We start from the raw sequence: 15,483 nt of genomic DNA, 5'->3' as shown, positions 1-15,483 counted from the left end.
TAGGAAAAAGGTGAAAGGTTAAATACCTATATTAAACATCCTCGGCATAAATAACTAAGACTAGGTGGTATAGCAGTCGTTATCAGAGAGAGACCTGGTACAAGCGCACGGCCTAAAGCTAGCTCCCCTCTGCCCTCTGCCTAGGAGGTTTAGCCCCTATCTAGTGCACTTACCCCCTTTTCGCCCTGATTAGGGGCCAAACTAGCGGCCTGGCTCGAACCCGGTGCCTTTAACCTCTCCTGTGGGTAATTGTTTGCAAAAGTTTGCGCTGGGTGCCCTGGAGCAGTGTTCGGGGACACAGTATCACCAGGCTGACCCTGAAGGTAAACAGGGCCACTAGCAAGCTTCATTAGCTCCGGCCGCAGGGCTACGGGCTCCGTGACACGCGCTGCTGCCCTCTGACCTCTGTGATTAAATATCGCTCAGGCTCATCTGCTAACATTTAGGCAGCGTCGCCAGTACCGAGCCCCAGTGACACGCGTTCATAATGAGGCTGAGTGGCTCTCGACTCTGCTCTCACACTCATCCCCTAACACCTGTTTGACATGCAGGAAAAATCACATCACTAGACGATAAAGATTCCAGAAAATGAAATCTCCTCAGTGCTTTCAGTAGGCAAAAGATTAGAGATAGATGTTGTACCCAGAATCTTTTAGCCACAGAACCTGTGTGCTAATTTAGTTATTTGTTATTTTATATATATATATAATGTTAATGTTACCAACATGCTCATATTCTTTTATGGTATATTTCACCAGAGCTTGGGATCGTGCTGTTGGAAAATAAGTGAAGAGGCCCAACACAAAGTGCTTTGTTCCTCCTATACCACAGCAATACAATTACAAACATGAATTTATTCATGAACGATGTCATCATTTTTATCTACTTATAGTTACATTTAAAATTGTGAAACATCCCAAACACGTCAGTTCCTCTTATTACTTAATTTTTAACAGCTATAAACAGTTCCTTCCCCTGCCGCCAATCTTTTTCCTCTCTCGAGCTTAATGACAAAATCCTCTGTCCTGAAGACTGCAACAAAAAAAAAACGTCAACACTGGAGGCTCCTTCCAAAAACGTTAAATAAGCATCTCCTGACCAAAATCATCCCCATACCAGAAGTTTCTTCTTCTTTTTTTTTTCTTCTTCAAAATAACAATTTGTTAATCTGTTTATTATTAGGCTTAGATTACGTGGAGCATCCACTATACAAGTCCAAGTGAATTAGCTGTTAATACAGAAAGACAGCATATCAGAATGAACGCATTAATATAAACGTGTCATCTGTGTTAGAGCAAGCATTACTGTCAGAGCTGCTGCTATAGACAATGGATGTTAAATGAATAACTGAGAATATAAGGATGCAAATCCAGTTACTGAAATCTCACTTGGGAGCAACGTTCAATCAAGGTTATGTGTTGACAAGTTCAACACAATCTTAAGAATATTTTATTCTTAACTAGCCAGCTAGCTATGTGAGGCGATAGGAGGACGTGTTGGTGTTGGATAAACACGCAGAGATAAACACATATCTAGGTCTTCTTCGTATTCTTAGACATTATATCAGGCAACATCTCCCATCTTTGATGCAAAATAGTCAATTGTATGCAAACACCACACATCACACATCTCCCAGCCTGGAGAAATCTCTCTCGCAGGTTTTCGTTGTTAACCGGTTATTCACTGCAGCATTATTTCTGCTGACGACCTCTGCACTGTGACCTACCCGTCTTCCTGAGGGGGAAGTCCTCCTCCCTGGTGTCCAGGCCAGAGGGCAGAGGGGATTTGAACATAGGAGGCGTCTCTCCTAAAGGAGGAGAATTCTGCTCCATGGACATGTGCTGGCTGGTGCTAAATTTAAAAAAAAAGATAGTTGACTGGATTAATACTTCATCTCCAGTCATAAACACAGGTCTTAGATATATCATCGGAAAATAACTATCACAAAGTCAAAAAAACAAAATAGCTTTGAGATGAGTAAAATGACTAATCGCTGAATAATTGCGTCTTCCTACACCGCATCATCGCTGTGGTAAAGGAGTTCAATGTAGTCACGTAGACGTTTGCTTCTTCACTTCTTTAGCCATGGGAAGCTGGAATGGACGTTTTTCTCACCCAAAAGCTCTTTCATAAATACCTGCCAGAATTTTCATTTCCTTACTTCGGGTAAATTTATATTCAAAGTGGAATTACATCATCATCATCATCATCATCATCATCATCATCATCACTTCCTTTTTTCCAGTAAAAGTGTTCAGCTACAGAGTGAGGTTTTCTCCCCCTCATTTTTATAGATTACAGTAAATCACACCAACTCAGCGTGACATCACTGAAGAACTGGTTCTGGTTTGAGGTGGATATTTACAGTGTGAGCACATTTACAGAAAAAAAGATTTTGGGGTCAAATATACCTCAATTGCATGATAGTTACAGTGTAAACCTAAACAAATAATAATAATAAAAAACATCAGACACCAACTGATCAACTTTTGATAGAAGTGAAAAATTGAACACACATTAGACACGTAGATCTTAGTTCTGCATTAGACACGTAGATCTTAGTTCTGCATTAGACACGTAGATCTTAGTTCTGCATTAGACACATAGATCTTAGTTCTGCATTAGACACATAGATCTTAGTTCTGCATTAGACACATAGATCTTAGTTCTGCATTAGACATGTAGATCTTAGTTCTGCTTGATTTTCCTTACATCCATTTCAGATTAAAATTATAATCCAAACATGACACCAAAAATCCAGAAACTATGGCCTTATGATGATATTAAGAACAACGCTTGTCTCAAGATATAACTTGGGGCAAGCTATAACTCAATAACTTGAACGAAGCATCACTTACATGTACCAGAGTTTGGCGCGCTGGTTGAGCGGGTGACCAGGCGGAGGCGTGTCTTTGGCCGATTTATTCAGCAGGAAGTTGTGCAGTTTTTGTCGCACCTCTGTGCTGGCCATAGCACCTGAAGGAAAAAGATCCAGGCCTGCATTAAAAAACATGCAATGCATTAATAAGAGCAAAAACTCCACTCCACTACTCCAGGGAGACAACATGAATGACTAAATAAGACCAATGTACAAACAGTGCCACCTTCTGGTTGTAAAAGTATTCTACAGGACAGATCACAGAGTGAAGAAGGTGCTAGAGGTTAAACTATGAAGTGCGCTGATATGATCCTGATGTTTTTGCAATCTATCAGATGACCTTTCATCGTCAGGATGTGCTCGTCTGATACTTGACCATGCTTTAATGTCCATAGTTAAATCAGCTCAAGATCTATAGTCTTCTGCCATTTTAGACTCATGCTTCTTAAAACCATGGTCTTGGGGTCCATGAGATTTAGCCAGTAGGGCCACAGTTGAAGACATGATGATAGCGAAGATTCATTTGAACTAATTGTCTTATAGTTGTTTTAGATATGAATTATGAGTTATTATACAGGGTTTCCCAAAAGTCTCCATAAGTGGAGGAAATTAACACTGTTTAGCAAAATGTCTTTCAATATTATTCATTCTTAGTTGATATTTTATATTTTATATATATATATATATATATATATATATATATATATATATATATATATATATATATATATATATATTTCCAGATATTCTTTAAGAACGCCTTTGAGAAAGGAAGAACGTATTGAAATCATTCTCGTGCCTGGATCTGGAAGCTATCAGAAGGTTGCGATGGGCTTTAAGAGGAAACGTGGCAAGCACGTCACACACACACAACTCTGCTGCCAACTTTATTAACAAATTCAAAAAGACTGGAAGTGTTGAGGACCGACCGAGAAGTGGACGTCCATGAACATCCACTGATGAAAGCACAACCGACGTGGTCCAAGCACAACCAAACATAGTCCTCTACGTATAGAAACTTTTGGGACACCATGTAATTATTAGCCTAAACTTGAATACCTTTTTTTTTTTTAATTTAAAGAATGACAAATTGTGCTTTTTATCCATTTTCGGTCACATCTAATGGTGTGTAACTGAGAAACCGCACAGCACAAAACCCTCCATCCTGAAGACACTCTCATGTTGGCGGACTTACGGGTAAAGCTTCACCGCTGAGTGTTACAAAGCACTGACACTGGAGACTCCTTCCTTTAATCAAATTGTTGAATAAACATCTGCACACACTCAACTTCACCAACAATTTTTTTTTTACACTTTTAAAAATCTGTTCATTGATATTTTTAGGTTATGTAGTGCATCCGCCATATAAATCCATGTTTAAGTCGTTGCTATAGAAATGATAACATATTAAAAGAGCGATACAGTATATAAACTTGTGATTTGCTTTGCAGCCAGCACAACTGTCAGAGCTGCTGTTACACAAACAATCAACACCTTGACCAGTTCCTGATAGGAACTGGGAATTCTTCATTTCTGTTATATTCAGTGTTGACTGATTGTTTGTTTCAGGGTTTTTTTTTACTCTATATAGACATTTTGGCTCTTTGTAATGCATCAGTCTTTGTCATGTCTTTTCCCACCATGGCAAAATGTGAAACAGGAAGCAATGTGACAAGTTCAACCAATCAGGTTATCCGACACCCAGCCTCACATTCGGGTCACTTTCACATATGGTGAGGTCACAGTTGAACCTGAGATTGATTCCTGAACTACACCTGGTTTGGGAAAGCGCTTTCACGCCATCCTCTCAGTACAAACAGGCTCAAATCTGAAAAATGTGCCTTCGTAGACATTAAAATGACTCGGATGACTGAACATGTACAGTACATACTCTCTTTGCTGCGCTCCTTCTTCCTGTGGTTGAGGTGCTGGTGTTGAGGTTGCTCCCTCCTGTGGCGCTCCAGCTCCTCCCCCTGCACCTCGTCTCTCTCCTCATCTATCTCTATCTCAGGCGTGCGCTCCTCAGCGAGAGCCTCCTGCTGCTGCCGGAGGCTCAACAGAGCCTGCTGGAGCTGGAGGAACGAGCATGCGAGTGTGCTAGTGTTAGTATTTTGCATGACTTAAACAGTTTATAGCAGGTTATACTGTAACAGTCAGCAGTTTGGTACTTGCACTACACATGCATTGATTCAAACACCGAGATCCATTCTGACAGCATGTAAATCTGTAAATGTCTGATTTTAACAGCTACTCAAGCAAATCGTACGTGGAAAAAAGAACGAATGGAAAAAAAACAGCACATTATTTAAGGGTACCAATACTCCATAAATATACATAAGCATTAAAACATTTCCAGAGGAGATGTAATAATGATATAATTTCAAAGATCCTTTTTTTCCCCCTTTCTCTTAGGCTTCAGGTTACACTTTCCAGGCCATGAGATTAGCTCCGCCCCCAGCTTTGCTCAGTTTAAAACGAATGGAGCCGTTTTGGAACAGAAGAAGGCTTGTCAGTGACTACGTTTACATGCTCATCAATATTCCGATATTAACTGGGAATTCGTCAATACTCTGATTCATACCGAGTCACGTAAATGCCCCAATCTGATTTCCTGATTCAGATTAAAACAATATTCTGATTGCGCAAAATCTGATTCCCACCCCTGGATTATACCTGTTTTAATCAGAAAATTGTTGCATGTAAACACCCTAATCAGAAAATCCACTGAAAGGAGATATATGCGCAAGGAATTGTGGGTGCTAACAGATGCTTAGCGGTAGGCTAGGTACTTAGGAATGGCAACTCAGGCATACTTACAACAAGCACGTATACAGGAATATTCCCATGCCTGTACACATATAAACATGGTATTCGGAATACGGCTCCAACCCGAATATAGACCTTAAATGGAATTTGATGTGCATGTAAACGTAGTCAATGTTTTAATTGCAATTATGAGTCCACTTGCATGCATCAGAGGGCAAAATGAACAATATTTAAGTTTTTTTTTTTATTGTTAGCAGCATGCAAATGAACGCCTGAAAAAAATCCCAAAACGTGCTCATTTTCTTAGCACTGCAACCTGACTGTTGTACAAACTAATCATCAGTGATGCACATACATGATGACGATGAGCGATTGTTAAAGCTGATAAACTTCAGATTCAGATTAATGTAATGGTATTTTAATTATTTGGTCTCAAAATGCATACTTAGTGTATGTACTATGTGATTTTTGATTATATTGTTTACACCACATGCATTTTTAAAAATGAATTCCACCTAAAACTACATTCTACTAGAAAGATGTAATAAATAAATAAATAAATAAATACATACATACATACATACATACATACATAAATAATCCAGTAAGTAAGTGCTTTTAGATAGTTAAAACTGGTTTATTGGTATCTTGATTTGAGACACAAAATCCATGAAGTGTGTAAGAGAATTTTTGAAGAGTCCACATTTGTATGACATCTGCATACTGCTCTACGGTGACAAATTTACGTTTGTGCAAAAAAAAAAAAAAAAAAAAAGCAGGCATAAAACCTTGAACATTTTTAAGATTGAACATGGGGATGTTTTGCCGCAGTCCTGCCCTCTAGTGGTAAGATGCACTAAGGTTACTCGGGCGAGTATGTGAACAATTTGGTTTAACTTTACAGCCATGTAAGCATATGTACAAGTAGTTCTCTGAAGAGTAATTCTCAGGAAACGGATCAGACCTTGATGTGCTCCTGTAGCTGGGCCTGGTGCTGTCGCAGTAAGGCCTGATGCTGTTTCTGAAACTCGGTTATGAGCAGCTGTTTCTGGATCTGCTGCTGCCTCTGGATCAGCAGGAGTTCCCTCTGTAACTGCCTTTCCCATTCATCTGAGTCACGCTCCCACTCTGGCATACTGACCTCAGACCTGCCCACGGGGGACAACAACTCTGATCCTGTCACAGACAGAGAGAGAGAGAGAGAGAGAGAGAGAGAGAGAGAGAGAGAGAGAGAGAGAGATGCAAAATAATTTTATAGCTGAAAGTAATTTAGTCATGTGAGACTCAGCTGCACATTTCAAGTCATAAATTAACAAGACGTTTGGTATTTTTTTGGTAATTCATCTTAAAAACACCATTTTGGAAGGAAAAGTCCATGTTACAGAGACACACCTGGACAAAGTCTCGCACTCAGGACAAGCTTGGAGTTAATCTTAAAGGAATAGTTTCGAAAAAACCTCTATAGAATTGCACCGCAGCCATGAGACTAATATAGCTACAGCGTAATGGAAATCTTATTTTATCTTATCAAAAATCATTTCCATGAACATAAACATATATATACACACACACACACATACATATATATATATATCCAGATCATCAAATACATACTTCAAATAATGTTGATAAGCTACTGTATGCACAGATTCCTCCACACCCCAGCACCCCGTCTCACCCCATATCTAGTATTAAACTTCAGGAGACAGAAGCACAATAATGCTCAATTTTGCTACGGAAAAAGGTGATTACAGTTATCCAAGATGGCCGCCCCCATACTGTTACAGTGTTAGTGGTGAAGTTTTGTTCATTTTCATACATATTGTGTCCTAAACAACATCTGCCATTCTAAATGATATCACTGAAGAACTGAATGCATGCATGAGGCAAATATTTATGGAAAAGACTTAAGGTAAGGCAGACCTCCATTACATTTTAGCTTCGTTAGCTTTGTAGCTCCGGTATACCCGAAGAAGCAAATATCAGGCACTATGCACAGCTGTAGAGTACCCGAGCCTCACAACAACCGTTTCAATGTACAACTGTCATTGTCTTGTACAATGTCCCTGACATTTTGTGCATGTGACAAATAAACTTTAAATAATAATAATAAATCGAGGATATAATGCGGAAATATACTGAGCGTTCGCTTTTCTCAGCCCTAGAATGCAACCCAGGTAGCAAACTGATGTCGGGCCAACATGAAAATTGCTCCTTTGCCAGCGTTGGCCTAACAATAGGTCAAGTTTGGCAGGGTTGTTATTATGTGTCTTCTTTTGCCAGCACTGGCTCAAAGTTGCCCCACCGTTGAATACAGAGGGCAAACATAGCCATTCGAAGTAGACAGTGAGCCAACATCGCTCTGCTAACTTGGAATGTACAGTATTTCTCACCCAAAGCACTTCACATGGCACTTCAAACTATTTGGAAGCTTTCCTGTGTGCTCCGTTCTTTTGGGTTTTTTTTTTTGTATGACCCCGAAGTCCTACCAAGTCAACAGCACGGCCGTAGTGCAGATACGTTTCTTGGCGCTGTTTCTGTCAGGTGCTTCACGGCTTTGACCTGCACTCCAGCCAAGAGGTCTCGTCCGCACAGACTCTAACGTCTGAGAGACAACAGCAACCTGGTGGTTTTCATTAGCAAACAGACTGTTGACCCAGAGCAGAGACAAAGGTCTCCAAAACCCGGCACCCCCCACCCAACCAACCCCCCGCCCCCGCCTTTTCCCCACTGCCCTGTGCTTCCTGGTTCCATGATATCATGAAAAAAGCACTTATACAGTCCCATCTGAAACTATTGGAACGGCAAGGCCAGTTAATTTGTTTGTGCTACTCACCAACAGATGGATATGAGACAAGAGTTTAGGATTTCAGCTTTTGTTTCCTGGTATTTACATCTAGATGTGTTAAACAACATAAAACCTACAACCTTTTGTATCAGACCACGAAATTTTTACCTGAGCAAAGTACAGGAACAGATAAGTCTTGAAGTAAATTAAAGTAAATAACACTTAATATTTGGTTGCATATGCCTTGATTGCAATAACTGCATCAAGCCTGCGACTCACCAAATTGTCGATTTCTCCTTTTGTGTTGTTTTCCCAGGCTTTTACCGCAGAAATCTTTTAGTTATTGCCTCTGATTGATTTTCCCTCTTTTCTGAGCTTCAAAATGGCTTGCTTTTCTCCCATGGACAGCTCTCTGATCTTCATGTTGGTTTAACCGTTTTTAACAACAAATGCAGTCTTCACAGGTGAAACTGTAGGCTAAAACCAAGTGTAGACATTCAGAGCTCTTTACTGTTTAAATAATCAATCTAACAGGACACACCTGAGTAACAAGAAACACCTGTCAGTCACATGTTCCAATATTTTTGCACGCCTACCAGTTGGGTGGTCTGATACAAAATGCGCTATGTTCTCGTTATGTCGTTTAACACTCCTACATATAAATACCAGGAAGAGCACTGACATCTGAACATCCTGTCAATAACATAATGACAATATTAAGTGTTACGTTATTATATCACAATATCTATATCACATCATCATAATCCTTAGTATAAGTCCTAGTAGAACACTGCTAAACCATCTCGAACACTTCTCTCCTTTAAGCAGGCAGACTAACTGACAATTTTATGAATATTTATTAGAATTTAAATCAGTTTTCTTATGATGCCTCATAGTAGCTATGGTTTTTAACCTCTAACCCAAGATATAACCCCATTTTTACCATTGTTCGTTATCTTTAACTATGATACGGCCGCATCTTACCAATGATTGCAGTTTTTTACTTTATTAAAGAATGTGTAAATTTGAGCCTTTTACAGTTACACGTAATGTTGTGGAATTCCCATGAAACAAGTTATCCCGTATGTTATAGCAACTTAGAGCAACAGTTGTTCCCTCACCAACCCCTCTTTTTTCTCTCACTTAAAAAGTTAAATAGATTTTTTTTTTAAATGCAGCTTGTCATGTTACAGAAAAACCGAAAAGTGCAAAGATGTCCAAAGACCCTCCCGAAATTATCAGAAATTATAGCCGACACTTCCATAAGTGTTAAATAAATGTCACATAAAAAAAAATAAAAAATCACCCTATCAATAATCACACATTTTTCAAATCTCTTTATGTGAATTTCTGCCATACTAGTCCCTGTGTAGGCCGGAATTATAGAAAATGAATCAACACCTTCTGACCAATCAGAGCCAAGAATTCCAAAAAAAGAGCTGTACACATTCCCATAGTTGTGGTCTGAGAGAGATTGCAATTAGTGGCACCGAAAAACAGACTGAGGATTTATCTGCTTAATATTATGCTGTATAAAGACAAATCTACTGCCCATATAATACCATATACATTTAATGTCCCCTTGAAGTGCCTTGAAACGTGCAGTGTTATGAGATGTGTTGACGTTATTTCCACTGAAACAGGAAGTCAGGGTGGAGCATACCCTTTAAAAAAAAAAACATTTAGCTTACCTCATAGCCCAGGCTAAGCCGTACTTGGCAGTCAGTACCATGGATTTTTCTAATGTCGGGGCCGGGACACTTCAAATTCTAGAGAACATTTGATTGGCCAGAAATCAAAGCTAAAGTGCAGAATGATGTCATCAAACATTTTTATCCGTATTGGTGATAGAGAGACTGTACATTTTGAATGCATATATCTTCTAAATGCAAATTTTGCCATTGTTTTGGAGGACACGAGCTTATGGATAACCTTAAGTTTAACATATTCATATTAAAAGCTACAAAACTTTCATAGGGACTTTAAGACAATGCGAAGAACCCGCACACACCCGGCTAATGAGATACAGCAGCAAGAAGCAGTAAAAAAAAAAATCTGTAACACTCATCCATCTGCTGTCTCATCCATTAGAGAGAGAGAGACTCACAGAGAGGAAAATATCAAGACATATTGTGAGATAAACATTGAGATTTAAGGATAGTTATTATTTTTGTGCGTGTTTTACAAACGCACTCTGTTTGAGTACCCTGTGCTCATGTTTAATCTTGAGCAAAAAGATCATCTGTAGCTGGCGGAGCTGCAGAAGAGCAGCCTTGAGCAAACCCAAACTATTTTGCACGTGTCTGCAAAATAATCGGAAAACTAAAAAGTCCCACTGCGTCAGTTGTTCCATCATCAACCTGGAATTTCAGACGTGAAACCACAAAAATGCTAATAAATCATACTGTTCCTCTATTTAAATTGTACTCTTCCGGTATCTTTTCCTTTATAATGTTCGTGTAAAACTTTAAAAGCTCCAATTGTGTACCTTCTATTTAAAGATACACTATATCCACTTTTCCATACACATTAAAGATACAAAACATAAGTGAACCACCTCAGTGACAAGGAAAGGCGCAGTTTTTTGTTTTCAGTGACAAAGAAAGGCAACCCTTTTTCCCCCAGGAGAGCGTGTGATAACTCTACAGGTTCGAGATTATGTCGTTCTGAAAGACGCTGCTTTCGAAGTATCACATGCTCCAGGGGTGTAAATACTTTTAAGGCCATCGGGACTAATCTGCAAAAAATATCCCGCTCTTACCGGTGCTATGTGAACCTCTCAGGGGCGAAAAACACATAAAGACATTCTGACCAGCGACAGAAATCTTTTTTAAGCTCAATCTAAAGACAGACGGCATGTGACTGTCATGTTCGAGACGCGGTTCGACTATTTTTACACGCGTGAACAAAACGGTAGAAAAAGGAAAGGCTGGTTGGCATGTGTGGGAATGTAGGCCTCGGTGTCTGTGTGTGAGAGTGATCTGGACTTGGGCCCTAATATATAAAGACATGTTGTACACATGGCCTTAATCTGTCGTGTGAGACAGCTTTTAGCACTCAACGCCTCCGTACACACTACGCTACAGCGAATAGATTTCTTTCTTCACACTTGTTTTTTTTGTTTTTTTTTAAAGAAATTAACACACAAGCCTACATAAACACATGTGCATGCACTGAAATATACAGACTTGCTATCATGCAGGAGGGGAAAAAAAATCTAGCGCAAAGCTATACATACACACACACACCTTTGTGAATTCACTATGTAGTTCTGGACACGTTGTCGGTAACTGACTCACAGCCAAGTGTATTTGACTCCGAACACAACCATGGCCGAAGTACAAGTGTGTGTGAAGTGGACGCCAGTCACACTGACTCCTGGGGCCCCTCACTCTGAAAATACACACTCCACAAAAAGCAGCAGGCATCAAAAACAGAAGCACGGCACTGACCTCCGTGTTAATTACTACTAATAGACCCCAGCATCTGCTCCAACCACAATAACAGCTATAGACACAGCTATATTGAATGCCTGCAATGAGGAGACATAATCCATTCCTTCTATATTATGATAAGGAAATTCTACAACCATGAACACTACAACTGTCAGATGTTCCCACACAGGTGGATGAAGGTTGAGGGAAAAGAAAGCAAAAAAAAAAGTGCTGTGTGCAACAGCAGAAAGAGTGAGGTTTATAAATAAAGCCTTTCCGGTGGGCGGTTTTATTAGGAGTTAACTCAGACAGAATGATAACCGAGGCTAATCTTAGTGCCCTAATGCCTTAAGCCCAAAATAACGAGGCCAGGAATAGCTGTGCCCGAGAGCCAAGGAGCCAGAACATTGAGCTGGCCTCGTGCTCCGCCGGTCCTGTGAGGCTGAGGGAGGTAAACAGCATGCCCATCACGCTAGTCTTTAACTCGCGCCAGGGGCCAAAGTCAGGCCTTCAATGCTTCAAAAGCTCTGTGAGAGAAGGATAATCAGATACAAACTGGCACAGGACTACAGAAATGAAGTAGTAGTTTCATCTTGGCACATTCTGAACTCATCTTGGCAGCTTGTAAATAGATCCCTGAGGATTTCATGGGGTTTTTTTTCTTCTTCTTCTTCTTCTTTTCTTCTGATTTAAAATTTTTAACATTCACATTTTAATACCGTTTAAAATTTAAACTGAAAAAAAAGGAAATATCATAATTTCATCATCATTGTAGTAAGTTTAAATGAGGGTGTCCTTAAAAATACGGTTAACTAGAGCATTACTTAACAGTATCCAAGTAGTTAGTGCTTGTGTTCGTTTAACTGTAAGAATGCACCATATAAGTCGAATAATGAACATATGCATTAATGTTTATTGAATCAATGAGGAGAAATGTTTACTCGTAGTTATTCATAGTGTGCAAGGGCGGACCTAGGACAAGGCAAAGGCAGGGAACCATGTTGGGTCCTCAGAAGCCAAGAGCCCCCTAAAAAAAGGCTAATTCTAGATATTTTTAATTATTAAGGCGAAATAACGTATGCTGATTTAAATGAATTTAAATAATCGATGTTGAAATGAGGGCCCCGTTCCTAGATTTTGCCAAAATCCACCCCTGATATTGTGTGTGTGTGTGTGTGTGTGTGTGTGTGTGTGTGTGTGTGTGTGTGTGTGTGTATTTTTAAACATTAAATCCAATTTACTTGTCACCAGTATTTACTGTTGGTTTGGATTTTAGATTTAATTAGTCATTAATTAGATTAATCCATCATAATTTTTTTAAATGTGATGAATTTATGAGGCCTCCTGCCTGACATTTTGCAGATTACTATGTTGGCAGACTTTTGCATCATATGAGTAAAATTAGAATATTGGATCTTAAACGTTCAAACATGAATTTTTGCCTTCAAGTCAAATGACAAGAATTCAACTAAAATAAAGAATCGTACTTTAAACGGTGAAATTCGTTCTGACAGGCTTACTGACAGTACATCGCTGAGGAATGTACATGTTTCAGCCAGAAAAAAACGACTGAATCTTTTCTGAAGACTTTTCAAATCCCTGGCTCGGATCCTTGGATCCCCTTAGCCTTGATCTGCGTCAGTTGTAAGTCACTTCAGATAAAAATATAATAAACGTAGCCGTCATACGAATAAATGCAGAAACACAGACATGTAGGTGGCTGTTTTGCTGAGCGAGGCTGACGTGTGTCAGAAAAACACTCGACCTCTATCTTTTATTCATCAGCACCAAGCGGCATTATTTCCACTACAGCCCGCTTTCCTCACGCCATCTGTAGCGAGCGGCGTGCAGCTCAGCACCTATAGACTTCTGCACGGCTATAAGCACTGACTCATGCTGCTCAACTCTGAAATGTCCCTTAGTGGCCAGAATGAGTCAGAGCGGACGAGAAACAGAGATAGAGCTCAAATAAACACAATCCCAGAGTTATAAAACAGACGAGGCTAAAAATGGAAGCGCTGGCTGACATTTTTGAGTTGACATGCTCATACTGGAAGTCACATGAGAGCTCTTAAACAAAACTCCATGTTGGAGTGTTTATAATGTCATACACCTGAGACTTGCAGAACTGGTGTGTGTGTGTGTGTGTGTGTGTGTGTGTGTGTGTGTGTGTGTATATATATATATATATATATATATATATATAAATGCCCATGGAAACTCGGGGTAGGACTGCATTTCAGGATACAGAAATATATCCTTGCCTGCACCTTTTGAGATCTTCAAGATAGAAACTGATCCTAATGGGAAAGCAGCAGGAGTTTAGTATTGAGCATGATCAGGATTCTGGCCCCATACCAGTGTTTCCTAAGACCAGTTCTCCAAGGATTATTTCTAAATTGGTCCTGAGCAGCTTAATGAAGTGTGCACTCTGCATCCAGCTGCAAGGGACTATCGTTATTTTTAAGAAAAGGAGAAGGTCTTTTTTATTAAATGTGAGGATTCTGTGAAGTGTGCAGTGAAATATATACATCTAGGAGATATGGTAAAAAATATTTCCCTATAAGAAAGGGCTTGCTAAGTAAACAGTAATGAAAAATCCTGGGTTCTATTATCTTTTTTTTTTTTTTTTTACTTCAGTATCTACAAAAAATAAATATTCATATTCATATGTAGAACCATTGAGGTCCAAAATCTAGGTTAAATGTAGAACTATTAAGAACCTAAACCTAGGTTAAATCTAGAAGTTAATATTTTAACTGATGTTTACAAAATAAATGAACAAAAATCTAGGTTAAATCTAGAACCATTAAGAACCAAAATCTAGGTTCAATCTAGAGCTATTAAGAACCTAAACCTAGATTAAATCTAGAAACATTAAGAACCAAAATCTAGATTAAATCTAGAAACATTAAGAACCAAAATCTAGATTAAATCTAGAAACATTAAGAACCAAAATCTAGGTTCAATCTAGAACCATTGAGATCCAAAATCTAGATTAAATCTAGAACCATTGAGATCCAAAATCTAGAGTAAATCTAGAACCATTGGGATCCAAAATCTATGTTCAATCTAGAACCATTAAGGCTTTGTTGGCCTCTGAGGAAAGCTTTCAAGGTTCTATGTAGAACCCTGAACTGAGCGGTTCCCTATTAGAAAGGGCCCCATTCAGAACATTTCAGAAGAACCCTGAAAACCCGTGAAGAAGTGTATCTAAGAGTGTATACCTGTTATCCAATCAACTAGCTGTTTTTAGATCCAGATTAAAAGCATATTTAACCTGACCTATTTATAGTTATTTGCTCGTTTATTTTAAATGTAGCTACTTTTCATTATTTGGAGTAATTCTCCTAAATGTACGGTTAATAAAGTAATGACTTTTATTATGAATACTTACTCTTTATACTGTTTAACCTTTTATAGGTCTATGTAAAGCGTTGTGAGATTTGGGAGTATAAATAAAGGTTATTATTATTATTATGACGTTGAGTAACAGTGGACTCGTGTTAAATGTAGACGTAATAGAAGCACAGTGTCACTATGTACTAGTGCTACCCACAATGCACTCGGAAAAGTGTTCTGACATAATTCATCACAATGTCAATATTGTACGCATT

The 15,483-nt window shown here is 39.0% G+C and overlaps 1 protein-coding gene across 5 annotated transcripts in view; it reads right to left on the bottom strand.

Moving 5' to 3' along the window:
- Positions 1–15,483, bottom strand: part of LOC108257131 (histone deacetylase 9-B) — a 55,503-nt gene that overhangs the window by 29,043 nt on the left and 10,977 nt on the right. For 3 of the 5 annotated variants that reach the window (XM_017454602.3, XM_017454603.3, XM_017454600.3), the window contains 4 exons: positions 6,609–6,820; positions 4,770–4,950; positions 2,859–2,997; positions 1,727–1,851 (listed from right to left, as the gene is read on the bottom strand). In XM_017454602.3, coding sequence (XP_017310091.1) covers positions 1,727–1,851; positions 2,859–2,997; positions 4,770–4,950; positions 6,609–6,820 — 657 coding nt within the window. Of the gene's footprint in view, positions 1–1,726; positions 1,852–2,858; positions 2,998–4,769; positions 4,951–6,608; positions 6,821–11,680; positions 13,074–15,483 lie in introns of those variants that run through there. The other 2 variants (XM_017454604.3, XM_017454601.3) reach the window with 2 other exon arrangements.

This window comes from Ictalurus punctatus, chromosome 24, assembly GCF_001660625.3.
Source record: "Ictalurus punctatus breed USDA103 chromosome 24, Coco_2.0, whole genome shotgun sequence".
Taxonomy (NCBI): domain Eukaryota; kingdom Metazoa; phylum Chordata; class Actinopteri; order Siluriformes; family Ictaluridae; genus Ictalurus; species Ictalurus punctatus.
This window is presented reverse-complemented; position numbering and strand designations above follow the sequence as displayed.